General features: G+C 39.6%; 1 protein-coding gene and 2 pseudogenes across 1 annotated transcript; all 3 read right to left on the reverse strand.

Moving 5' to 3' along the window:
- Positions 1 to 7,626: 7,626 nt before the first annotated feature.
- LOC122450453 lies at positions 7,627 to 8,206 on the reverse strand (annotated as a pseudogene).
- A 5,429-nt stretch (positions 8,207 to 13,635) lies between these two features.
- Positions 13,636 to 14,577, reverse strand: LOC122449316 (annotated as a pseudogene).
- An 11,209-nt stretch (positions 14,578 to 25,786) lies between these two features.
- Positions 25,787 to 26,731, reverse strand: LOC122449317 (olfactory receptor 52B4-like). The gene has a single exon (XM_043480841.1). It carries the CDS (start codon positions 26,729 to 26,731, stop codon positions 25,787 to 25,789), a length of 945 nt encoding a protein of 314 aa, XP_043336776.1.
- Between the last annotated feature and the right edge of the window lie 316 nt (positions 26,732 to 27,047).

Raw genomic sequence — 27,047 nt, forward strand, 5'->3', positions numbered from 1 at the left:
GGTAAGAAACCTTTCTCTACACTCATGTCACATAAACATTCTACTTATTTCCTTCTAAAAGTTTTATAGTTTAAACTTCATGTTTAGACCTATGGTCATTCCTTTTTTTAATTGAAGTGTAGTTGATTTACAGTGTTTAGTTTCAGATGTACAGCAAAGTGATTCAGTTACACATATATTTTTTTCAGATTCTTTTCCCTTATAGGTTATTACAAACTATTGAGTATAGTTTCCTGTGCTGTATAATAGGTTCCTGCTGGTTATCTTTTTTGTATCTACCACTGTGTATATGTTAATCCCAAACTCCTAATTTATGCCTCCCCCCACCCTTTCTTAGAGAAGGAAATGGCAACCCACTCCAGTACTCTTGCCTGGAAAATCCCATGGACAGAGGAGCCTGGTGGGCTGCAGTCCTTGGGGTTGCTAAGAGTCAGATATGACTGAGCTACTTCACTTTCACTTTTCACTTTCATGCATTAGAGAATGAAATGGCAACCCACTCCAATGTTCTTGCCTTGAGAATCCCAGGGATGGGTGATGGGGTCCCACAGAGCCGGACACGACTGAAGCAACTTAGGAGCAGCAGCAGCAGCAGCAGCCACCCTTTCTCCTTTGTTAACAATAAGCTTGTTTTATATGTCTATGAATCTATTTCTGTTTTGTATATAAGTTCATTTGTATCTGTTTTTAAGATTCCACATAAAGTGATATCATATATTTGTCTTTTTCTGTATGACTTACTTCAGTTCAGTTCAGGTCAGTCATTCAGTCGTGCCTGACTCTTTGTGACCCCATGAACCACAGCACGTCAGGCCTCCCTGTCCATCACCAACTCATGGAGTTTACCCAAACTCATGTCCATTGAGTTGGTGATGCCATCTAACCATCTCATCCTCTGTCATCCCCTTCTCCTCCTGCCTTCAATTTTTTCCAAAATCAGGGTCTTTTCAAATGACTTACTTCACTTAGTATGATAATCTGTAGGTACACCCGTGTTGCTACTAATGGCATTATTTCATTATTTTTTATGACCAAGTAATGGTCTATTGTATAAGTATACCACATCTTCTTTATGCATTCATCTTTTGGTGGACATTAGGTTGCTTCCATGTCTTGGCTATCATAAATAGTGCTGCAAGGAACACTGGTCTGCATGTATCTATTTGAATTATGATTTTCTCTGGATATATGCCCAGGAGTGGGATTGCAGGATCATATGTTAGCTTGAAACAATCCCGTTTACTGTTGTGTCAAACAAGAATAAAATACCTGGAAATAAATCTACCTAAGGAGGCAAAAGATCTATATTCCAAAAACTATAAAGCATTCATGAAAGAAATCAAGCATGATAAAACAGATGGAAACAGAAGAATAATGTGTTCTTGGCTTGGAAGAGTCAATATTGTCAAAATGATGATATTACCCAAGGCAGTCTACAGATTAATGCAATTTCTATCAGATTACCAATGATATTTTTTCACAGAGCTAGAACAAAAGAAAATTAAAATTTGTTTGGAAGCACAAAAGATTCCAAAATAGCCAAAGCAATTGTGAAAAAGAAAAAAGAGCTAAAGGAATCAGGCCCCCTGACTTCAGACTATACTACAAACCTATGTTAATCAAAGCAGTATGGTACTGGCACAAAAACAGAAATGTAGATCAATGGAATAGAATAGAAGGCCCAGAAATTAACCCATGCACCTTGGTCAATTAATCTGTGACAAAGGAGGCAAGAATATACAATAGAGAAGAGACCATCTCTTCAGTAAGTGCTGCTGGGAAAACTGGACAGCTACATGGAAAAGGATAAAAGTAGAATATTCTCTAATGCCACACATAAAAATGAACTCAAAATGGATTAAAAACCTAAATGTAAGACCAGATACTTTATTTTTTAATAAATTTATTTATTTTAATTGGAGACTAATTACTTTACAATATTGTATTGGTTTTACCATACATTGACATGACTCTACCACAGGTGTACATGTGTTCCCCATCCTGAACCCCCCTCCCACCTACCTCCCCATCCCATCCCTTTGGGTCATCCCAGTACACCAGCCCGGAGCACCCTGTATCATGCATCAAACCTGGACTGGTGATTCGTTTCACATATGATAATATACATGTTTCAATGCCATTCTCCCAAATCATCCCACCCTCGCCCTCTTCTGCAGAGTCCAAAAGACTGTTCTATGCATCTGTGTCTCTTTTGCTGTCTCACATACAGGGTTATTGTTACCATCTTTCTAAATTCCATATATATGCGTTAGTATACTGTATTGGTGTTTTTCTTTCTGGCTTACTTCACTGTGTATAATAGGCTCCAGTTTCATCCACCTCATTAGAACTGATTCAAATGTATTCTTTTTAATGGCTGAGTAATATTCCATGGTGTATATGTACCACAGCTTTCTTATCCATTCGTCTGCTGATGGACATTTAGGTTGCTTCCATGTCCTGGTTATTATAAACAGTGCTGCGATGAACATTGGGGTGCATGTGTCTCTTTCAGATCTGGTTTCCTCGATGTGTATGCCCAGAAGTGGGATTGCTGGGTCATATGGCAGTTCTATTTCCAGTTTTTTAAGGAATCTCCACACTGTTCTCCATAGCAGCTGTACTAGTTTGCATTCCCACCAACAGTGTAAGAGGGTTCCCTTTTCTCCACACCCTTTCCAGCATTTATTGCTTATAGACTTTTGGATAGCAGCCATTCTGACTGGCGCTTAATGGTACCTCACTATGGCTTTGATTTGCATTTCTCTGATAATGAGTGATGTTGAGCATCTCTTCATGTGTTTGTTAGCCATCTGTATGTCTTCTTTGGAGAAATGTCTGTTTATTTCTTTGGTCCATTTTTTGATTGGGTCATTTATTTTTCTGGAATTGAGCTGCAGGAGTTGCTTGTATATTTTTGAGATTAATCCTTTGCCTGTTTCTTCATTTGCTATTATTTTCTCCCATTCTGAAGGCTGTCTTTTCACCATGCTTATAGTTTCCTTTGTTGTGCAGAAGCTTTTAATTTTAATTAGGTCCCATTTGTTTATTTTTGCTTTTATTTCCAATATTCTGGGAGGTGGGTCATAGAGGATTCTGCTGTGGTTTATGGCAGAGAGTGTTTTGCCTATGTTTTCCTCTAGGAGTTTTATAGTTTCTGGTCTTACATTTAGATCTTTAATCCATTTTGAGTTTATTTTTGTGTATGGTTTTAGAAAGTGTTCTAGTTTCATTTTTTCACAAGTGGTTGACCAGTTTTCCCAGCACCACTTGTTAAAGAGATTGTCTTTTCTTCATTGTATATTTTTGCCTCCTTTGTCGAAGATAAGGTGTCCATAGGTGCATAGGTTTATCTCTGGGCTTTCTATTTTGTTCCATTGATCTACATTTCTGTCTTTGTGCTAGTAGCATACTGTCTTAATGACTGTGGCTTTGTAGTAGAGACTGAAGTCAGGCAGGTTGATTCCTCCAGTTCCATTCTTCTTTCTCAAGATTGCTTTGGCTATTTGAGGTTTTTTTTATTTCCATAAAAACTGTGTAACTATTTGTTCTAGTTCTGTGAAAAATACCGTTGGTAGGTTCATAGGGATTGCATTGAATCTATAGATTGCTTTGATTATTATACTCATTTTCACTGTATTGATTCTTCTGATCCATGAACACAGTATATTTCTCCATCTATTTGTGTCCTCTTTATCTCTTTCACCAGTGTTTTATAGTTTTCTATATATAGGTCTTTTGTTTCCTTAGGTAGATATATTCCTAAGTATTTTATTCTTTTCGTTACAATGGTGAATAGAATTGTTTCCTTAATTTCTCTTTCTGTTTTCTCATTGTTAGTGTATAGGAATGCAAGGGATTTCTGTGTGTTGATTTTATATCCTGCAACTTTACTATGTTCATTGATTAGCTCTAGTATTTTTCTGGTGGAGTCTTTAGGGTTTTCTATGTAGAGGATCATGTCATCTGCAAACAGTGAGAGTTTCACTTCTTCTTTTCCTATCTGGATTCCTTTTATTTCTTTTTCTGCTCCGATTGCTGTAGCCAACACTTTCAAAACTATGTTGAATAGTAGTGGTGAGAGTGGGCACCCTTGTCTTGTTCCTGACTTTAGGGGAAATGCTTTCAATTTTTCACCATTGAGGATAATGTTTGCTGTGGGTTTGTCATATATAGCTTTTATTATGTTGAGGTATGGCCCTTCTATTCCTGCTTTCTGGAGAGTTTTTATCATAAATGGATATTGAGTCTTGTCAAAGGCTTTTTTTGCATCTATTGAGATAATCATATAGTTTTTATCTTTCAATTTGTTAATGTGGTGTATTACATTGATTGATTTGCGGATATTAAAGAATCCTTGCATTCCTGGGATAAAGCCCACTTGGTCTTGATGTATGATCTTTTTAATATGTTGCTGGATTCTGTTTGCTAGAATTTTGTTAAGGATTTTTGCATCTATGTTCATCAATGATATTGGTCTGTAGTTTTCTTTTTTTGTGGCATCTTTGTCTGGTTTTGGTATTAGGGTGATGGTGGCCTCATAAAATGAGTTTGGAAGTTTATCTTCTTCTGCAATTTTCTGGAAGAGTTTGAGTAAGATAGGTGTTAGCTCTTCTCTAAATTTTTGGTAGAATTCAGCCTAAAAATTCAAACATATGGAGGCTAAATAACATGCTTATGAATAACCAACAAATCATAGGAGAAATCAAAATATGCATAGAAGTGAATGAAAATGAAAACAAAACAACCCAAAACCTATGGTACACTGTAAAAGCAGTGCTAAGGGGAAGGCTCATAGCATTACAGGCTTACCTCAAGAAACAAGAAAAAAATTCAAATAAATAACCTAACTCTACACCTAAAGCAACTAGAGAAGGAAGAAATGAAAAACCCCAGGGTTAGTAGAAGGAAAGAAATCTTAAAACTTAGGGCAGAAATAAATGCAAAAGAAACAAAAGAAACCATAGCAAAAATCAACAAAGCTAAAAGCTGGTTTTTTGAAAAAATAAACAAAATTGACAAACCATTAGCCAGACTCATCAAGAAACAAAGGGTTACTGTCCAGGGATGTCACAACAAAATTAGAAATGAAAATGGAGAGATCACAACAGACAACACTGAAATACAAAGGATCATAAGAGACTACTACCAGCAGCTCTATGCCAATAAAATGGACAACTTGGAAGAAATGGAAATCGAAACTGTAATCAGAAATCTTCCAGCAAACAAAAGATCAGGGCCAGATGGTTTCACTGCTGAATTCTGCCAGAATTAAAGTTCTAACTTTCCAATCTTTTTTATATTTTTCTGACCTATAAAGACCCTTAGAAAAACAATGTTCCACAATCTATTTAATCTAGTCCCATTCCTTATAATTTATTCACGTACACCTTATATTTTGTTTTTTCAGGAAATGTATTATATTTTTAATTTCTATAGGACTATATAGAGCTGATTTACAATGTTGTGTTAGATTCTACTGTAAAACAAACTAAATCACTTATGCTCATGCTCATGCTTAGTCCTGTCCAACTCTTTGTGACCCTATGGACTGTAGCCCACCAGAATCCTCTTTCCATGGGATTCTCCAGGCAAGAATAATGGAGTGGGTTGCCATACCCTCCTCCAGGGGATTTTCCCAACTCAGGGATTGAATCCATGTCTCCTGGGGCTCTTGTGTTGCAGGCAGATTCTCTACCACTGAGCCACTGGAGCATTCAGTATTTTCTAGATTTTTTTCCCATATAGTTCATTACAGAATTGAATAGAATGCTAGAGTGGGTCCTTATTCATTATCTATTTTATATACACTTTATATTTTGTAATTCATCACTATAATTACTCCATTTCAGCACCTGCAACATTTTAATCCTCTGTCATATTTGCCTTGGTTTGCCCCAGTGGACAGGAACTTAATTAGAAAGACATCAACTTTTCCTCAAAGGAGATTTTCTGGCAAAAATAACTGACTGGGAAAAAATCTCTATCTTCAGAAGAACTTCTAACACTACCCAAAAACCTACTTCAATTTGGTGTTTCCATCGCATGAAATGATAGCCTCAACAGATTATCCCATCCAGTCACCAATCCTGACCCTGAGTACCCAGAAGCAGCAGAAAAACTAATCATTAAGCCCAATGAATTCACCAGGAAAGAAACCCTCATGTGCCTACCACCAGTACTGCCATGTGCAGATATGTACACATGATCACCTGTGGTGAAAGACAGAAAACAGAGTGCTACTAAATTCCTCTCTCCTCTTCAGCAGTTATATATTTTATCTCCAAACCTGTCTCTGACCCTACATCTGCTCCACCTGTTCAGAGCCACCACCTTACTCCCCAGTGCAGTCTCCTCCTTGGGAATTACTGTACTACCTGGTCCCTCCAGGTCCACCCTAGCTCCATCCTGCTTCCAGTTTGTAAACAAAGTTGGCATCTACACACTGACATATCAAATTATCTAAATCATTCATACCACCACATGGTGGTGGTTTAGTTGCTAAGTTGTGTCCAACTCTTGTGACCCATGGACTGTATCTCAAGAGATTCCTCTGTCCATGGGATTTTCCAGGCAAGAATACCAGAATGGGTTTCCATTCCTCCTCCAGGGGATCTTCCCGATCCAGGGATTGAACCCAGGTGTCCTGCATCACAGGCAGTTTCTTTACCAACTGAGCCACAAGGGAAGCCCTTACCTCTCCTTTATTTTCTTCCATAAGTCAAACAGGTATTGGTGTCACTGATCAGAATCAAAAATGTTTTACTTCCCAAGAGTGAGAGTCCCTTTTCCAAGAAGAGCAATACTCAAAGCAATGAGTGTTTCAAGCTTGAAGAAAATTTTCTTCAGGAAAGAATGCTTTTCTCCATGGAACTCATGTGACTTGAACAATAAGAAATTGAAGGGCTCACTTTGTAAGATCCATTTTCTATCACAAATGATAAGACACTTTTTTTAATCAGAGATTTTAATTTCATTTTATTTAATTTAATGAGCTATTTCATTGAACAGATCAAGTCAGGATTTTAGTAATAAATGCTGCCCATCATCTAGCCTGAGTTTCTATGAGAGTTAGCATTAGTAAAAAACATACAATCTATAAATAATAATATTTCTAAGTTCAAACATTCAATATAAACCCATATAGCTCACTAAAAAAAAAAATTCATACTTATATAGCACATTAAAAAGGCAAAAGGAAATTGTTTTCAAGAAAACTAGATGGACTTGATAATTTTTGTTTGTTTTTCTGACTGGAAAATCCAACACTTTATTCCTCCAGAACTCCGTAATTACCCTTGGTTTGTTCATAGGGAAAATGGAGTCCTTGTAGTTAATTTCCTTGAAGAATTGTGTGTCACTGAATTTTTCCTTCCAAGTCAAGTACCCACACCATTGTCCCTCAAATTGAAAGGGTTTTGGTGTCTAGTGGTAGTCCATGTTCCATTTACATGCAAAGATTTTTTTCTCCAATTCCTTCCCTGGGAGGGGTGTACCTGAAAAATATCATACAGATGGTTTTTAGCAAAAAGGACTTTGAAGGCTCTTCTCAAAGAAAATACCCACTAGTCCAAAAGTCTAGGCACAAATTCTTACCAACAAAGAAGCTGAAACCAGCCAAGATCTTCAGTAGAAGCAGACTGTGTGCAGAAAGCTCCTTCCTGTTTTCTGCTTTGCTGCCTGGAGCAGCTCGGCCAGACTGCTTTGCATGTCATCAGCCTGCTGGAGACCCTGGCAGAGCTCACAGATGATCGAAGCACCAAGGCTGGCTGCCCCTGTCCTCTATTTCCATGTTGATCACATTCACAGGCTGCCAGGTCTTCTGTTCTCTATCACACAGATCTTTCACCACCATTTTATACACTCTCTCAGCAGAGGTGAAGATGACATTGAAGGGATCTCTGCAGTCTTGAAATCGTTCTGGACGAGGTTTGATTCTCTCATTTCTTCCCAACATCCATAACACCCCATTGCTATTATAGTGTACCTGGTCTTTGAGGAGAAGGTCCTTGCACATCTGCTCACATGTGACAGAGAAATCATAGACCACGGGGAGGCTGGGTGCCAGTCCTGGAAGTGTCACACAGGATCCCACTCCAAAAGACCTGACATTGAATCCCTTCTTTTTGAGGATGTTGTGGGCTTCCATGCTCCTGTTCATGTTGCTCATACAGACCACAGCCATGCTAAGTGGGAAGGAGGGCATGATGGTGGCCACTTGGGACTCCAGTCAGACAGATGGACTTGAGGGTCTGAGGGGACTCTGAAGCCTGGGAGATGAGGGTGTGGGTCCAGCTTTTCCAACAAGAGTTAGTGTCAAAGAACAAACCTTGCTTATATAGAGTCACCTTCCCAGGTTGGGTGGAGAATTTTTGACTGGTGATTGGGTTAAATCTTGAGTGATTGGGTTTTTGTTTTGTTTTCTCAGCATAAACTTTATTGAATTGTGCATATGTGTGTGCACATATCCTAAGTGTAAAGCTCAATACTATTCACAAAGGGAACATATCCACAGAAACTCAGGGGCCCCCTCAGGCCACCTTTTAGTCTTGAGTGATTGGGTTTGGATATTGGGTGCTGAAGAGAGAACCAAAACAAACAGTGATTAAATCACCCAGCATCTACCTCAAGGTGTGCCTATCCCCACACCCATCACAGGGCATTTTGTAATCTCAAATAGACTTCTGTAGTTGTCTTGTAATTTTTCACAAGTTACAAGATCACTGCATTTTGTCCATTGACTTTTTTTCAATTCATAATGATTCTAGAGAGAGTAGGTCAGACTCAGTGCCCTTTACCACTTTCATGCACTACTCTGAGCACTCCATACTAAGAATATAAAACTTTTAATTACTTTTCTTATATCTATTTGCATAATTGATTAATCAAATAATGTTTGCTGTTGTTCAGTCTCAAAGTCGTGTCCAACTCTTTGGGACCTCATCGACTGCAGCACCCTAGGCTCCCCTGTCATTCACTATCTCCTGGAGTCTCCTCAGATTCATGTCCATTGAGTCTGTGATGCTACCTAACATTTCATCCTCTGTCGCCCCCTTCTCCTCTTGCCCTTAATCTTTCCCAACATCAGGGTCTTTTCCAATGAGTCAGCTGTTCATATCAGGTAGCCAGAGTATTGGAACTTCAGCTTCAGCATCAGTCCTTCCAATGAATATTCAAGACTGATTTCTTTCAGGATTGACTGGTTTGATCTGCTGGCTGTCCAAGGGACTCTCAAGAGTCTTCTCCAACACCACAATTTGAAAACATTAATTCTTCAGCACTCAGCCTTCTTTATAGTCCAACTCTCGCATCCTCACATGACTACTGGAAAAACCATAGCTTTGACTGTACAGACGTTTGTTGGCAAAGCAATGTCTCTGCTTTTTAATATGCTGTCTAGGTTTGTCATAGCTTTCCTTCCAAGGAACAAGCGTCTTCTAATTTCATGGCTGAGATCACCATCTGCAGTGATTTTGGAGCCCAAAAAATAACATCTGTCCCAGCTTCCACTTTTTTACTTTCTATTTGCCATGAAGTGATGGGGCCAGATACTGTGATCTTAATTTTTTGAATGTTGAGTTTTCAGCCAGCTTTTTCACTCTCCTCTTTCATCCTCATCAAGAGGCTCTTTAGTTCCCAATAATTCAGACTTAAAAATTGTGAAAAAGATACCAACCAGGAAAGAAAGATAATTCTTGCACTTCAAAAGGTAGTTGAGAATGTATCTCATCATGAGAACAGTGGATGTAATTAGATCAACTAAACCACTAAACCTCAGCAACAATGTGGCCACCCAATGAGGGGGGTTTTTACTTAGATTTGGCCCAGTATTTCATTCAGTGAGGGATGAGACTGCCAACATTTTATGCTTAGCTCACTGATGAGCTTTACTGGGCCGACTATAAAATGTTAACAGCCCTACAGTGAACTGTTCATAATTTGCCCAAAAGGCTGTTTTAAAATTTTTAACTTTCATTCAATTCAATTTTACCTATAATTGCAATATTATTGCACATAATATAAAGTCATGAAGTCTAGATATGTAACTGTAAATCATAAGAATATTGTGTAAATTTGGCCCCATAATTCATAAAATTGTTCACCAAATCAAAAATCTCATTCTGGACTATATCCCTTCTGATCACTTACTAGCATTTCAACAACACAGCATTTTCTGCATTTAATATTTGGAAGAAGAACCAAAATCTTCTTGGTATTGGTAAAAGAGTACTTCAAATGGAACCAAGAAATCATTAAGGAAGTGTGACTTATCCATGTCTCAGTCTGGACTAAATCTGATGGACTCGTGCAGAACATCTGCCAGATACTCAAGATACTCATTGAACCCTTGCCCTGAAAAGAACTTGTGACAACAAATCTACATGTTGGTCAGTCAGTCAGTTCAGTTGCTCAGTCATGTCTGACTCTTTGCGATCCCATGAATCATAGCACACCAGGCCTCCCTGTCCATCACCAACTCCCGGAGTTTACTCAAACTCATGTCCATCGAGTCGGTGATGCCATCCAGCCATCTCATCCTCTGTCATCCCCTTCTCCTCCTGCCCCAATCCCTCCCAGCATCAGGGTCTTTTCCAATGAGTCAACTCTTTGCATGAGGTGGCCAAAGTATTGGTACAGACCATAAAATATCTCCTGAGGAGATAGGGACAAATGTTGATAATTTCTCTTTTACATTTTATTATTGAAGTATCAGTTCAGTTCAGCTCAGAGGCTCAGTCGTGTCCAACTCTTCTGCAACCCCATGGATTGCAGCATGCCAGGCTTCCTTGTCCATCACCAACTCCTGGACCTTGCTCAAACTCCTGTCCATCGAGTCAGCAATGCCATCCAACCATCTCATCCTCTGTCGTCCCCTTCTCCTCCTGACTTAAATCTTTCCCAGCATCAGGGTCTTTTCCAATGAGTCAGTTCTTCACATCAGGTAGCCAAAGTATTGGAGTTATAGCTTCAACATCAGTCCTTCCAATGAATATTCAGGAATGATTTCCTTTAGGATGGACTGGTTGGATCTCCTTGCAGCCAGGGGACTCTCAAGAGTCTTCTCCAACACCACAGTTCAAAAGCATCAATTCTTCGGCACTCAGCTTTCTTCACAGTCCAACTCTCACATCAATACATGACTAGTAGAAAACCATAGCTTTGACTAGATGGACTTTTGTCAGCAAAGTAATGTCTCTGCTTTTTAATATGATGTCTAGGTTGGTCATAGCTTTTCTTCCAAGGAGCAAGGGTCTTTTAATTTCATGGCTGCAGTCACCATCTGCAGTGAGTTTGGAGCCCAAAAAAAAACAGTCTCTCACTGTTTCCATTGTTTCCCCATCTATTTCCCATGAAGTGATGGGACTGGATGCCATGATCTTGGTTTTCTGAATGTTGAGCTTTAAGCCAACTCTTTCACTCTTCTCTTTCACTTTCATCAAGAGGCTCTTTAGTTCTTCTTTGCTTTCTGCCATAAGGGTGATGTCATCTGCATATCTGAGGTTATTGATATTTCTCCCGGCAATCTTGATTCCAGCTTGTGCTTCATCCAGCCCAGCATTTCTCATGATGTACTCTGCATATAAGTTAAATAAGCAGGGTGACAATATACAGCCTTGACGTACTCCTCTTCCTATTTGGAACCAGTCTGTTGTTCCATGTCCAGTACTAACTGTTGCTTCCTGACCTGCATACAGATTTCTCAAGAGACAGGTCAGGTGGTCTGGTATTCCCATCTCTTGAAGAATTTTCCACAGTTTATTGTGATCCACACAGTCAAAGGCTTTGGCATAGTCAATAAAGCAGAAATAGATATTTTTCTGGAACTCTCTTGCTTTTTCGATGATCCAACAAATATCAGCAATTTGATCTCTGTCTCCTCTGCCTTTTCTAAATACAGCTTGAACATCTGGAAGTTCATGGTTCACATACTGTTGAAGCCTGACTTGGAGAATTTTGAGCATTACTTTGCTAGCATGTGAGACGAGTGCAACTGTGAGGTAGTTTGAACATTCTTTGGCATTGACTTTCTTTGGGATTGGAATGAAAACTGACCTTTTCCAGTCCTGTGGTCACTGCTGAGTTTTCCAGATTTGCTGGCATATTGAGTGCAGCACTTTCACAGCATCCCATCACTTCACCGGAAATAGATGGGGAAACAGTGGAAACAGTGTCAGACTTTATTTGGGGGGGCTCCAAATCACTGCAGATGGTGATTGCAGCCATGAAATTAAAAGACGCTTACTCCTTGGAAGGAAAGTGATGACCAACCTAGATAGCATATTAAAAAGCAGAGACATTACTTTGCCAACAAAGGTCCGTCTAGTCAAGGCTATGGTTTCTCCAGTGGTCATGTATAGATGTGAGAGTTGGACTGTGAAGAAAGCTGAGTGCCGAAGAATTGATGCTTTTGAACTGTGGTGTTGGAGAAGACTCTTGAGAGTCCCTTGGACTGCAAGGAGATCCAACCAATCCATTCTAAAGAAGATCAGTCCTGGATGTTCACTGGATGCTGAAGCTGAAACTCCAGTACTTTGGCCACCTCATGCGAGAAGTTGACTCATTAGAAAAGACCCTGATGATGGGAGGGACTGGGGGCAGGAGGAGAAGGGAGCGACAGAGGATGAGATGGCTGGATGTCATCACCGATTTGGTGGACATGAGTTTGAGTAAACACCGGGAGTTGGTGATGAACAGGGAGGCCTGGAGTGCTGCGATTCATGGGATTGCAAAGAGTCAGACATGACTGAGTGACTGAACTGAACTGAGTGCAGCACTTTCACAGCATCATCTTTTAGGATTTGAAATAGCTCAACGGGAATTCCATCACCTCCACTAGCTTTGTTCATAGTGATGCTTCCTAAGGCCCACATGACTTCGCATCCCAATATATCTGGCTCTAGGTGGGTGATCATGCTAAGTTACTTTAGTGATGTCTGACTGTTTGCTACCCTATGAACTGTAGCCTTCCATCTCCTCTTTCTATGGGATACTCCAGGCAAGAATGCTGGAGTGGGTTGCCATATCTTCCTCCAGGGAGGGAATCTTCCCAACCCAGGTATCAAACCCACATCTCTTATGTCTCCTGCACTGTTAGGAAGGTTCTTTACCATTAGTACCACCTGGGAAGCCCAATATCATATAGGAACCTCCAAATGAACTTCTTGTCCAACCCAAGAATATTAATAACTATAGTTAAAATGATGTCTATTAGATCTCTAGAAGTTATTCATCCTACATAACTGGAAAATTGTACCCCTTGTATGTGAATGTTCAGGGATGACACAAGATATCTCAAAGGATGAGAACCTCAAGAAAAATAGTTGAAGAAATTAAAAGCCAGAACACAGTACTCATCCATCATCTAATCAATCTAGTGATGTGAAGTATACATGAGATTGGAAACTCACAAGTTCTGGATAGGATGAAGTTTGCTCAGTCAAACATGACACACATTCTCTGTTGCTTTGACAGCACAAAATATAAATTCTGAAAACTTCCTGGTGAACTTCCACTGGAAATAGAATTCCCTAAGCTATTTTCTAGTATCCAGTTTACCATAGGTTTTCCACCCACCAATTCTATAGCTCACATCATCGATCACTACAAAAACTGAAAACTGTTTGTCCTCCAAAGCTATTTCTGCTTTGGGAAAAATATGTGGGCCACTTGCTGTTGGATTTGCTTGGTCTTGATCCCATAAATGATGGGATTCAGCATAGGTGGAGCCAGAACGCAGACATTAGCCAACAAGATGTGGTGGAATGAGGTGGAATGTGACGACCAAACCTCTGAGTCAGGGTTGTGAAGATGGCAGGTCCATAAAAGAGAATGATGATGCAGACATGGGAGTCACACGTGTTGAGAGCTTTGTGACAAGCATCCTGGGAGGACATGTGGAAGACAGCATAGAGAATCAGCATTTAGGAAACAAAAATTAGCAGGGTGTCTAAAACCACTGTTGACATTAGGACAGAGAGTCCATACCAGATGTTCACTCGAATGTCATTACAAGCATGTTTGGCCAAACCAATGGGTTCACAATAGGTGTGTGGAATGACATTATTTTGGCAGAAAGTCAATCTTTTCCAAAGAAATACTATAGGGAAAATCATACAATAACTTCTCAGAAAGATGATAACACCAATTTTCCCAATCAGTGTATGTGTAAGAATAGTGGTATATCTCAGTGGGTAGCATATGGCAATGTATGCCAAATGCCATCACCAACAAAATCCCTGGCTCAAACATGAAAGTGCGATGGATCGATGAAGAACTGAGTGATGCAGTGATCCAGGGAGATCTCCCCAACATGGAACCAGAAGCTGGCCAAGGCCTGAGGGACAGTGCACATGGAGAGGACAAGGTCTGTTCCAGCATGCAGAGGAAAAGGTACATGGGTTCATGGAGGCTGCACTTTGTAACAATGATGAAGATGAGGAGGCTGTTCCCCAACAAAGTGAGGACATAGGAAATGAAGAAGGGGATGGAAATCCACATGTGTTGGACATCAAGGCCAGGGATGCCCAGCAAGCGGAAGACTGTGTGACTGGCACCAGTGTGGTTTAAGGCAAGCATATCTGGGGCCACTTTTAGAGACATCACCTCCTACTCACAGAGAGAGCAGACAGAGATGAAAATCCAGATTTTCCTGGAATATTCTTTGTGAAGTCACAGACTTTGGCATATCTCACACACTCCATCTTCTGTAAACATGCAAATAAGAAACATGAAAAGTCAACAACATATGTTCTCTGTTTCAATGAATGATAGTCTCATTAGAAGATATGCATATTTCCAGATAATCAAATAAAACATACTGCTATATATATTTCTCCTACAAACAGAGAATTATGAACATAAGTGGAAATCATTATATGTATCTGGAAATGTTGTAAGAAGAGGTTTCTTGAATTTGAACTTGAACTTCACCTTGGTGGTTAGTTTATCATAAGGAGAAGAATGAAAAAAAGAGGAATCAATAGAGGAAAAGTGGGTATTCAGATAGAAGTATAGCGTATTAATGAACACAGCTTGTTCAGATCCAGGCAACTGTGCATAGAGGATACTGAAGAGAGCAGGATAGGTGGAAGTAAAGGAGATTTGGCCTAACTGATGAATGTGAGATTTGAAATCTCTCATACACACTTGTGAGTGTATTCAAGAGACATTTTAAGGGGTAACATGACAGGGCCTGTCTGTCTGAGGTGAGGCACTCCTCTGGCTCATACTTTAGGGAACTAAGTTAAGAAGTGACTGAAATTGGAAAATAGGGTATTATTACTATTTGCAGTAAGGAGGGGCTGGACATGACATCTGGAAGATTTTTTTCAGCAGGTGGAAATATTGTCATTTTGTTCTTAGTGTTCATTCATTCATTCATTAATCTGGTCAGTCAGGAAGCAGAAACAAATTTTCAGGTACCACACTACAAACCGGAGATATAGAAAAATAGTAATTTGCCTGAGTCCTTTTGTTTGAGAGAAAATTTGCTTTTTGTTTGAGAGAAAACCAATCTACAAGCAGGTCATTTGAAGAATTGGAGACAAACATTAATTCCCCCTAACAAAGGGGTATTTTAAACTTTCTAGCTCCGTAGCTAAGTTGTATCTTATGCTTATCAAAAATAAGTCTTTACTCCTGATGTTTCTTCCTGAGGAGGAAAGTCTGCTCTGATTTGCATCCTCCAAGTGCTGGGAGACAGTGTTCTGCCACCAGATTCAGCAATCCTAGGAATCCAGTCAGCTGGCTGAGTCAGGGCACTCTCTTCTCAAGGGCACACAGCTGCTCTGGAGAAGATTCTCTGCAGCCAGAGCTGCAGAGCTCCCACAGGAAAACAGGTGGGATGACAGCAGAGGGACGTGAGGGAAAGTGTGTGAGTCAGAGGTGATTAGGAAAGGAAACCAGAAAAATAGCAGAAAGGAAGAGGACGAGGATGACACAGATCAACGAAGGCAGGACTGGTCTGGAGGGCAGATTATGAAAGCTCCAAGTAATTGGGGAAAGTGAGGAGCAAAGAAAATTTTATAAACTGGGGCCAAACAGCAATGTCAAGAAGCTCAGTGGTGAATTTCCCTGTAACGTTGGTCCTCCGACCAAGTTAGAGTATCTTGGTCTGACACAGGTCCAGCAGGCTTCTGTCCCGTAGTTCTCTTGTCACACCTGCCTGAGAGGTTCCTGGTCCACTTCCTGTGTCCTGTTTTAGGAGTCTAGGACAGACCTCTGTCATTGTCAGGGCTTTTCACATATTTGAAGAAAGGTCTTTAGTCTTAAGTCAATATCTCTTCTGTTTTCTGATGTCTGGTCAAATTATTAGGACCCTTGTCATATATTGGATCACTTTACATTCTTTATAAACCTTCATTAACCTCAGCTGCCTATAGACTCTCCACTTCCCTTCCCAAACCTCACCCTCCACATGGCTGTAATCAACTAGTGTGATGCCTCTGATTTTTGCCAGGCATTCTGCACATATGTCAATAGCCTCCAAGAGGCTTGTCCCCTCTGGCCTGTCTAGGACACAAGACAAGCCCAGTCTTTATCTTGGTCCTGGAACCACCCCACCCTCGGGCATCTAATTCACTCATCAGCCTTTCCTGAGTCTTCAGGAACAGACATATGATTGGTGATGAAAGTCAGTTTGTTGGGGTCTGGACACTTGGCTGTTTATTCGCTGACAGGAGAGCCCTTGAGGGAAGCACTTACATCAGAGCCCCAGGGACAGCTGTCTTCACCAGCCTTGCCTCCTCCCAAATGGCCTAGACCCAGTCCTCAAGTTCATCCATGCACCATGCCTCCCCTCAGCCTTTCCCTTCTGTTTCCTCTCCTGCTCTCCCCATGTCCTCAAATCTCCACTTCACACTGAGTGTTCATTTTTAGAATGTTTTACAACAAAAGTCTCTCCCAGTAAAACCAGCTTTTCCACAGTCCTATTTTAATATCTACACTGCCATTAAATATTGAGTTAAATTAATGAATATTAATGTGATGTTCAATCTTCTGTATCAATGGATACAATTTATGTATAAACATGATTTATACATTTTTGTTTTTCTTGTGAGGATGAGCTGATTTATATTTATCTCTAGACTAGTTGTACCATTCATATTTTCAGGTCATCAATAATGTTTCCACTCTTTCCTAAGGGTACAAAAATATCCATGTACAGTTGGTAGATCACCTATGATTCTTGATATTTGTGTCACACTTTGTTTCATTCACAGACCTAGAGTATCATTCCATTTACTGCTTAGTCACCAAAAATACACATTTATTGTTGTCAGAGAAAAGGTGCTAATGTTTTTGTATATTCTTTTAAAGTAATTTTATTTACTCATCCTGAATTCTTGTGGGCTTCCCAGTGACTCAGATGGTAAAAAAAAATCTGCCTGCAATGCGGGAGATCCAGATTTGATCCCTGGGTCAGGAAGATTTCCCGGAGAAGGGAATGGCAACCCACTCCAGTAGTCTTAAAAACTGGAGAATTCCAAGCACAGAGGAGCCTGTTGGGCTACTGTCCATGGGGTCACACAGAGTTGGACACGACTGAGCAACTTACACATCCTGAATGCACACATGAAATTTTTAAACTTAGAAATAACTTTATATTCCACAAATTATGTAAGTACTATTGTGAATGGGCTTCCCTGGTGGCTTAGCAGTAAAGAATCCACCTGCAAAACAGGAGACAAGGGTTTGATCCTGGGTCAGAAAGATCCCCTGAAGGAGGAAATGGCAACCCACTCCAGTATTTTTGCCTGGGAAATTCCATGGACAGAGACTGACAGGCTACAGTCCATGGGGCCACAAGAGTCAGACTCAGTTTAGCCACTAAACCACCACCCCCACTTTCCTACATTACTTTTTCCAAGACATAGAAAGACAGTAATCTCACCTTTTTTTAAAAAAACTGTTTGTTTTGATATAAATACACACAATTTTTCATAAACCACTTCTAAGTCCTATAACTCTACCTTTTACTTTTATTTGTTTGGTCAGACACTCTCTCTGTTCCTCTAGTGTGCTGTGTCCCTCACTGAGATGGGTAAAAAAAGGAAACCTGACTTTGTTGAACTGCAGATTTATTTCTGAGGCTCTTACACTGATAGGCAAGCACAGAGTCACTAAACTCCAAACTCCCAGACCAGTCAGAATTCCACCCTTGTTTAGTTGTTTTTAATGGCTAAGCATTACCATGGGCACTGTGGTCTTGTACAATACTTTGAGCCATAGGAGGGGGGAAAAATCATTATTTTTGATGAAATAGACTTTATAAAGCAAGCTCTGCTAGATAAACATTTCTGTTAAATTTGAATCATACTGGTATCTTGATTTAACAAATTTTCATTTAATTGTTTCCAGTGTAATAAAACACATAAATGATCCTAGTAATAATAAGTTATATTTTCTTATTACTTCATAGCTATTCAACCTGGTCAGAAACAAGTTAAGTATAAATTCTTTTCATTCTCAAGAATCTCTCCTATATGAAAAATATTCTCTTGAAATTTTTTTAATGCATGTGTTTTTTAGAAGTATGTTGTTTAACCTGTAAATATTTGAATATTTTCAAGCTTTCTGTCATTGATTTCTGGTCTGAAAATATACTTTATAAGACTGATATTTTTAAAATATGTTAAGGTGTGCTTTAAGACCCAGAATGAGGTCTTGTTTGTTGTTCAGTCGCTATGTCACATCCAACTCTTTGTGACCCCATGAACTGCAGCATATCAGGCTTCCCTGTCCTATTCTATCTCCCTCAGCTTGCTCAAACTCATGTCCATTGAGTCAGTGATACCATTCAACCATCTCCTCCTCTGTCACCCCCTTCTCCTCTTGCCCTTAGTCCTTCCCAGCATCACGGTCTTTTCCAAATGAGTCAGTTCTTCACATCAGGTGGCCAAAGTACTGGAGCTTCAGCTTCAGCATTAGTCCTTCCAATGAATATTCAGGGTTGATTTCCTTTAGGATAGACTGGTTTGATCTCCTTGCTGTCCAAGGGGCTCTCAAGAGTCTTCTCCAACACCACAGTTCAAAAGCATCAATTCTTCGGTGCTCAGCTTTCTTTATAGTCCAACTTTCACATCCATACATGACTACTGGAAAAGCCATAGCTTTGATTATACAGACCTTTATTGGCAAAGTGATATCTCTGCTTTTTAAAACACTGTCTAGGTTGCCATAGCTTTTCTTCCAAGGAGCAAGCATCTTTTAATTTCATGGCTGCAGTCACTGTCTGCAGTGATTTTGAAGCCCAAGAAAATGAAATCTGACATTTAATGGCAGAAAGTGAAGAAAAGCCTCTTGACGAGGGTGAACTTTCTTGTTCACTTTCTGCCATTAAAGTGATATCATCTGAATATCTGAAGTTGTTGGTATTTCTCCCAGCAATCTTGATTTCAGCTTGTGAGTCATCCAGCCCAGCATTCTGTATGATGTACTCTGCATATACGTTAAATAAGCAGGGTGACAATATACAGCCTTGACTTATACTTTTCCCAATTTTGAATCAGTCTGTTGTTCCATGTCCAGCTGGTTTCTCAGGAGGCAAGTAAGGTGGTATGGTATTCTCATCTCGAGAATATTCCACACACACACAAAAAAAGAATATTCCACAGTTTATTGTGATCCACACAAAGGCTTTAGCATAGTCAATGAAGCAGAAGTAGAGTTTTTTTTTTTGGAATTTCCTTGCTTTTTCTATGATTTAGTGGATGTTGGCAATTTGATCTCTGATTCCTCTACCTCTTCTAAATCCAATTTCTAAAATGAAGTCTAGTCCGGTGAATATTCTAAGTGAACTTGAAAATGATCTTTGTTCTGCTGTGATTGAAGATAGTACCCTACAAAATGTCTGTTAGAACATGTTGGTTCATAGTTTTGTTATATGAACTATATCTTTATGGATTTTCTGCCTGCCAGATCTATCAATACTGAAAGAAGGGTGATTAAGTTTCCAACTACATAGTGGATTTGTCTCTATCTCCATGCAGTTTTATTTGGTTTTGGCTCACATAATTTTATCTCTACTGTCAGGCACATACACACTTCAATTGTTGTGTCTTCTTGGAAAATCAATAATTCTATCCATAATGCATTTCTTTCCCCCTGAAAATTTTCACTGTTCTGAGATATGCTTTATCTCAAGTTAATAGCGCTACTTCAGCTTTCTTTTGTTTAGAGTTTGCAAGGTATGTCTTACTCCATCATATTATTTTTAATCCATTTGATTCTTTACAGTTAAGATAAATTTCTTGTAGACAACTTAGAGTTAAGTTTTTCTTTATTGTGGCAAAACACACACACACGAGACATGAAATCTACCATCTTAGAATTTTAAATACACAGTACAGCATCATTAACTCCAAGCACAACGCTGTTCAAGAGATCTCTCAGAACCTTTTCATCTTGTATGACTGAGTCTATAGCCCACTAAACAGCAATTCCCTATTTCCCTCTCTCCCCAGTGCCTAGCAACCACCATCCTACTTTCTGCTTCTATGAGTTTGACTAGACACTTCATGTAAGTGGAATCCTGCAGTATTAGTCCTCCTATGACTAGCTTATTCCACTTGGCATGGTGTCTTTGAGATCTATTTATGTTTCGGCAAATGGTAAAATTTTACTCTTTCTCATGGATAAATATTCCACCTAGATAGATGTGTGTGTGATACTACATCTTTTTATCTATTCATTGGTACATGAATAATTATGTTGTTTCCATATTGTAGATAATGTTGCAATGAACATGACAGTGCAGATATCTCTTTAAGATCCTGATTTTAATTATCTTTAATAGACATCCAGAAGTGGATTTGCTGGATCGTGTAACGGTTCTATTTTTAATTTTTTGAGAAAATTTAGTACTGCTTTTCACAGTAGCTGAACCAATTTACATTTCTACCAACAAACAGTGCACAGTGTTTCCCTTTTTTCCACATCCTCCGCAAGCTTGCTCTCTCTTCTTTTTTTTATAAAATAGCCTATTTCTATAAAATAGCTCTCTCTTTCCTTTTTTATAAAATGAAAAAACAAGTGTGAAATGATTAGTAATTTTGGTCTTGATTTTCATTCCCTGATGATTTGTGATGTTGAGAATTTTTCATGTTCCTTTTGATTATTTGTATGTCTTGTTGGAAAATATCTATTCAGTTTCTCTGCCCTTTTTAAAAATTTTATCTTATTGAGTATGCTTGATTTATATCTCTGTCCATTTTTAAATCAGGCAGTTTGGATATTTTTGCTATGGAGTTGTATGAGTTCCCTACATATATATTTTGGATAATAATCCTTACAAGATATATGTTCTGCAAATATATTCTCTCATTCCATACTTTGCTTATTTGTTTCATAAATTGTTCCCATTGCTGCACAAAGCATTTGAGTTAGATGTAGTCTCACTTGTTGATTTTTGTTTTTGTTGTCTGTATTTTTGTGTCATACAGAAAAAATTATTGCCAAGACAAACTCAAGAAATTTTTTCCTTTAGGAGTTTAATGGCTTGGTGTCTGAGTTTAGGTCTTTAATCCACTTTGAGAGGCTTGTGTGTGTGTGTATGTGTGTGATGTATGATATGGGTCCAATTTCATTTTTCTCCTGATTACCCAGTTTTCCTAATACTATTTGTTAAAGAGACTATCTTTCTCTGTTAAACATTCTTGACCATTGTTAACCAGATATGTAAAACTTTATTTGGGGGCTCCCTTTTGCTCCATTGATTTGTCTGTTTTTATGCCAATCCCGTACTGTTCTGATCAATACAGCTTGGTAATAGTGTTTAAAATAACTACAGAATTATAGGTAGTTGTAAAAAACAATGTAAAGAGTAGCCCCTCATACAATACACCTAGTTTTACCCAAGGGTAACATCTTGCATAACTATAGTAGAATATCTAAACCAAAAAAATGACATTAATAAAATCCACATATTTTATTTAGATGTTAAAAATTTTACATGCACTTATTTCAAGGGAGTGGTTCTAGGCAATTTTATCACATGTATAGGTTTGTATAAGCATCAACACAATCAACAGGGTGTTCCTGTTGGGCTGTACTCCACAGGCTTTTGAGACCTGTGCTTGCCCAGCTTTAAGATGGAAGAAAAGAGGGCTTCCCAGATAGCTCAGCTGGTAAGGACTCCACCTGCAATGCAGGAGACCCAGTTCGATTCCTGAATTGGGAATATCTGCTGGAGAAGGGTTAGGCTACCCACTCCAGTATTCTTGGACTTCCCTCATGGCTCAGCTGGTAAAGAATCTGCCTGCAATGTGGGAGACCTGGGTTCGATCCCTGGGTTGGAAAGATCCCCTGGAGAAGGGAAAGGCTACCCACTCCAGTATTCTGGCCTGGAGAATTCCATGGACTGTATAGTCCATGGGGTCGCAAAGAGTCGGACACAACTGAGTGACTTTCACAAAAAAAAAGAGATGGAAGAAAGAGTTAAGAGTCAGCAACAGAGGCGTCAATGGTATAATAGATGGGGAATTTCAATGTCTGAAGTAAGTTCCTTGCGTGACACCACACGGTAAGTGGGGATGGCAGGAAGAACATGGTGGCAAACTTTGCTCCCTGGAGAAGGGGAGATTACTAGTTAGAGGGGAATTGACATCAGGTGGGCTCATTAGTTACCAGGAAACCAGTAAAGGGGTATGTCCCCTCACTGTCCCTTTGATAAGAACAGCAACTATCTGGGGCCTGAGGAAAGTACGTAGGAAGGTCAATTATGTGAGTAGGGTGTAGGTAAAGAGGCACTGGTCAGGCAGGGGATGTACAGAGAACAGAAGAGGCTGACATGGCATCTTGCTGGAGACCCAGAAATTAGACTCATTTCCCAGTGAGTCCAGCGTTGTGGCTCAGTCCTCAAAAAAATTTCCATTTACTCGGACTGGGGAGGACATGTAAGGCATCTAACAGTCACGATACAGGAGACATCATGACAAGCAAAATACAAGCAGTAATCACATCTGAGATAATACTACACCCACCTATGGTTTTTTGTCCTGGTCTGCAATAATAGTCAGAAAATTCAAGTTTTCAGTGAAACAGGAACATTTGCAAAATCATGTTTATAAGAGCCACCTCTGAACCACAGCTACCCCATTTTGAAATTCGAATGCGTTCGCTTCCTCAATGACCATAGCAGCTGTACAGTGCATGTCTGAAAGGCCACAAAACAGGATGCTCTGGTCAGCAAAATTTAAGTTAAACTATGCAGAAGCCAGAATGACTTTCCCAGACCTCAGTAAGGCAGAGGTTTCCACCATTTCCCTTTTTGACTAAAAACCTTCCAATAGAAAACACTTCTGATTAGAATATTAGTTCAGAGATGCTGGGGTGCTGACTGCTGCTACACCAGGTTCAGATCATGTTCATTGGTGCTAAGCCTCCTTTATATTCACCCAGTCATTCATATTGGGGGAAAACTAATCAGAATGTGTGAGGCTGAGACATATGTTAATGAGGAAACACTTTAGAGGCCATATATTTGTTTTAACTTTTTAATTTGTGTTGAGGTATAGCTGATTAACAATGCTATGATAGTTTCAAATGAACAGTGAAGGGACTCAGTCATACATATACATGTATCCATTCTCCCCCAAACTCCCCTCCCATCCAGGCTGCCACATAACATTGAACAGAGTTCCATGTGCTATATAGTAGGTTCTTGTTAGTTATCTACAAGGGTCTACAAGTCAATCCCAAACTCCCTAACTACCCCTTCTCCCCATCCATCCCCCCAGCAATCATAAATTTGTTCTCTAAGTCTGTGAGTCTCTTTCCATTTTGTATATAAGTTCATTTGTGTCATTTCTTTTTAGATTCCACACATAAAGAATGTCAGAAGATATTTCTCCTTCTCTGAAATTACCTCACTCATTATGACAATCTCTAGGTCCATCCATGTTCCTGCAAATGGCATTCTTCCATTCCTTGTAATGGTTGAGTAATATATACATATCACATTTTCTTTATCCATTCCTCTGTTGATGGACATTTAGGTTTCTTCCATGTCTTGGCTATTGTAAACAGTGCAGCAATGAACATTGGGGTGCATGCATTCTTTTGGATGTTTTTCTCTAGATATATGTCCAGCAGTGGGATTGCAGGGTCATATGGTCACTGTATTTTTAGTTTTTTAAGGAACCTCCATACTATTCTTTATAGTGACTGTACCAATTTACATTCCCACCAACGGTTTAGAAGGGTTCTTTTCTCTCCACACCCTCTCTAGCATTTATTATTTGTAGAGTTTTTTATGATAGCCATTCTTACTGGTGTGAGGTAATATCTCATCGCAGTTTTGATTTGCATCTGTCTAGTAATTAGCAATGTTGAGCATCTTTTCATGTGTTATATATTTTATGCCATACACAGCAGCAGCAGCAAGTCTCATGCTCCTTTGAGGTGGAACAGTTTTTTGAGTGTGCTCAGAATCAGGGTGACCTTAAGCTTTGTGAGGGTTTCACAAGGTACTAGAACCTTGTCAAACATTGGTGAATGGATTAGCTTAATCGAGAAGTTCCGACCAAAGATGTGAAAAATCATCTCTCATGCCCACATTGGTTTAACATTACAAATATAATTGATAGTGAAGATTTAAAGTGTGAAACCACCAGGTAAACCTCTCCTCAATCATTAACAACTTTTGTGCTTCCTCAGGATTGCTGATAGAGAAGGCAATGGCACCTCACTCCAGTACTCTTGCCTGGAAAATCCCATGGACGGAGGAGCCTGGTAGGCTGCAGTCCATGGGGTCGCTGAGAGTCGGACACGACTAAGCGACTTCACTTTCACTTTTCACTTTCATGCATTGGAGAAGGAAATGGCAACCCACTCCAGTGTTCTTGCCTGGAGAATCCCAGGGACGGGGGAGCCTGGTGGGCTGCCGTCTCTGGGGTCGCACAGAGTCGGACACGACTGAAGCGACTTAGCAGCAGCAGCAGCAAGATTGCTGAGGAAGAGGGTTTTCTCATTCTGTGGAAGTTCATTGAGATGGTATTGAGTTTGGGGCTACGCAGATGTTTGTGGTCTCTTAAACATGCTTTTCTGATGTTACTGATGTGAATTCATTAGAATAAAATGTTTTTCTTTCCAAAAAAATTTTGTCAAATATTTGACAAATGCAAATTGTATATTTATAAAGTATACAATCAGATGATTTGATATATAAATACATATACATATATAGCAAGATAATACAATCAAGTTAATGAACATATTCATCACCCTTTTCATAGGTGCAATTTGTGTATGTATATGTGCATGAGTGCGTCTGGTAAGAAAACATAATATCAACTCTCAAGTTAACAAATTTCAAATAGACAATATAAGATTATTAAATATAGAAACAATGCTATCCGTTAGGGTCCAGAAGTTATTCATCCTGCCCAACTGATAAATTGTACCCTTTTTATGTGATTGTCCAAGGATGTCACAAGATGTCTCAAAGAGTGGGAAACTCAGCCAGGAATGGTTGAAGAAATTCAAAACCAGAAATCAGTACTCATTCCATCTTTTACCAAATCAAGCTGATGACATGAAGGATACATGATTTAGAAGTTCACAGGCTCTCTGGAGGACACACCATGCTCAGTCAAACATGATACTACTCTCTGTTGCTTTGACAGCAAAAGATGTAAACTCTGAAACCTACCTTGTGACCTTTCCTGGAAACAGAATTCACCAAGACATTTATGTTTCAGTTTATCAATACTATTTCCACTCACCACATCTGTAGTCCATATCATGAACAGCTAGAGATGATGAAAAGTCTGTTCCTCCTTTGGAGTTACTTCTGTTTTGGAAAAAATATGTGAGCCACCTGCTCCCGGATTTGCTTGGTCTTGATCCCGTAAATGATAGGATTCAGCATAGGTGGAGCCAGAACGCAGACATTAGCCAACAAGATGTGAATATGAGGTGGAATGTGACGACCAAACCTCTGAGTCAGGATCGTGAAGAAGGCAGGTCCATAAAAGAGAATGATGATGCAGACATGGGAGCCACACGTGTTGAGAGCCTTGTGGCGAGAGTCTTGGGAAGACATGTGGAAGACAGCATGGAGAATCAGCACATAGGAAACAAATATTAGCAGGGCGTCTAAAACCACTGTTGACATTAGGACAAAAAGTCCATACCAGATGTTCACCCGAATGTCATTACAAGCATATTTGGCCAAACCAATGTGTTCACAAAAGGTGTGGGGTATGATATTATTTTTGCAGAAATTCAATCTTTTCAAAAGGAATACTATGGGAAAAATGGTACAATAACTTCTCAGAAAGATGGTAATTCCTATTTTCCCAATCAGTGTGTGTGTAAGAATAGTGGTGTATCTCAGTGGAAAGCATATGGCAATGTAGCGGTCAAATGCCATCACCAGCAAGATCCCTGACTCAGACATGAAAGTGCTGTGTGAGATGAAGAACTGAGTGATGCAGCGATCCAGGGAGATCTCCCCAGCATGGAACCAGAAGATAGCCAAGGCCTGAGGGACTGTGCACGTAGAGAGGACAATGTCTGCTCCAGCCAGCATGCAGAGGAAGAGGTACATGGGTTCATGAAGGTTGCGCTTTGTGAGGATAATGTAGATGACTAGACTGTTTCCAAAGAGGGCAATAGCATAGGAAATGAAGAAGGGGATGGAGATCCATATGTGCTGGTCCTCAAGGCCAGGGATGCCCAGCAAGCGGAAGACTGTGTGGCTAACACCAGTGTGGTTTAAAGTCATCATGTCTAGAAATACCACTAAATACATCACTTCTTATTCATATACAGAGATAAAAACACAGATTTTCCTAGTCTTGGTGAAAGCAGCAGGAGATTTTGGCATATTCCATACTTCTGCCTTCTTTGAACATGCAAATAATAAGACATATACAAAGGTGAATAGGATATATTCTGTAGCTTAGAATGCTACTCTAACTAAAGGATATATAGGTTTCCAACTGGTCAAATAAAAAGATATTGCTGTATATCTTTTCCTGCCAACAGATGGGTATCAATATATAGCAGGGACCATGGTACATCTCTGGGAAGGCAGTAGCAAG

Source organism: Cervus canadensis, chromosome 11 (genome assembly GCF_019320065.1).
Source record: "Cervus canadensis isolate Bull #8, Minnesota chromosome 11, ASM1932006v1, whole genome shotgun sequence".
NCBI classification, from domain to species: domain Eukaryota; kingdom Metazoa; phylum Chordata; class Mammalia; order Artiodactyla; family Cervidae; genus Cervus; species Cervus canadensis.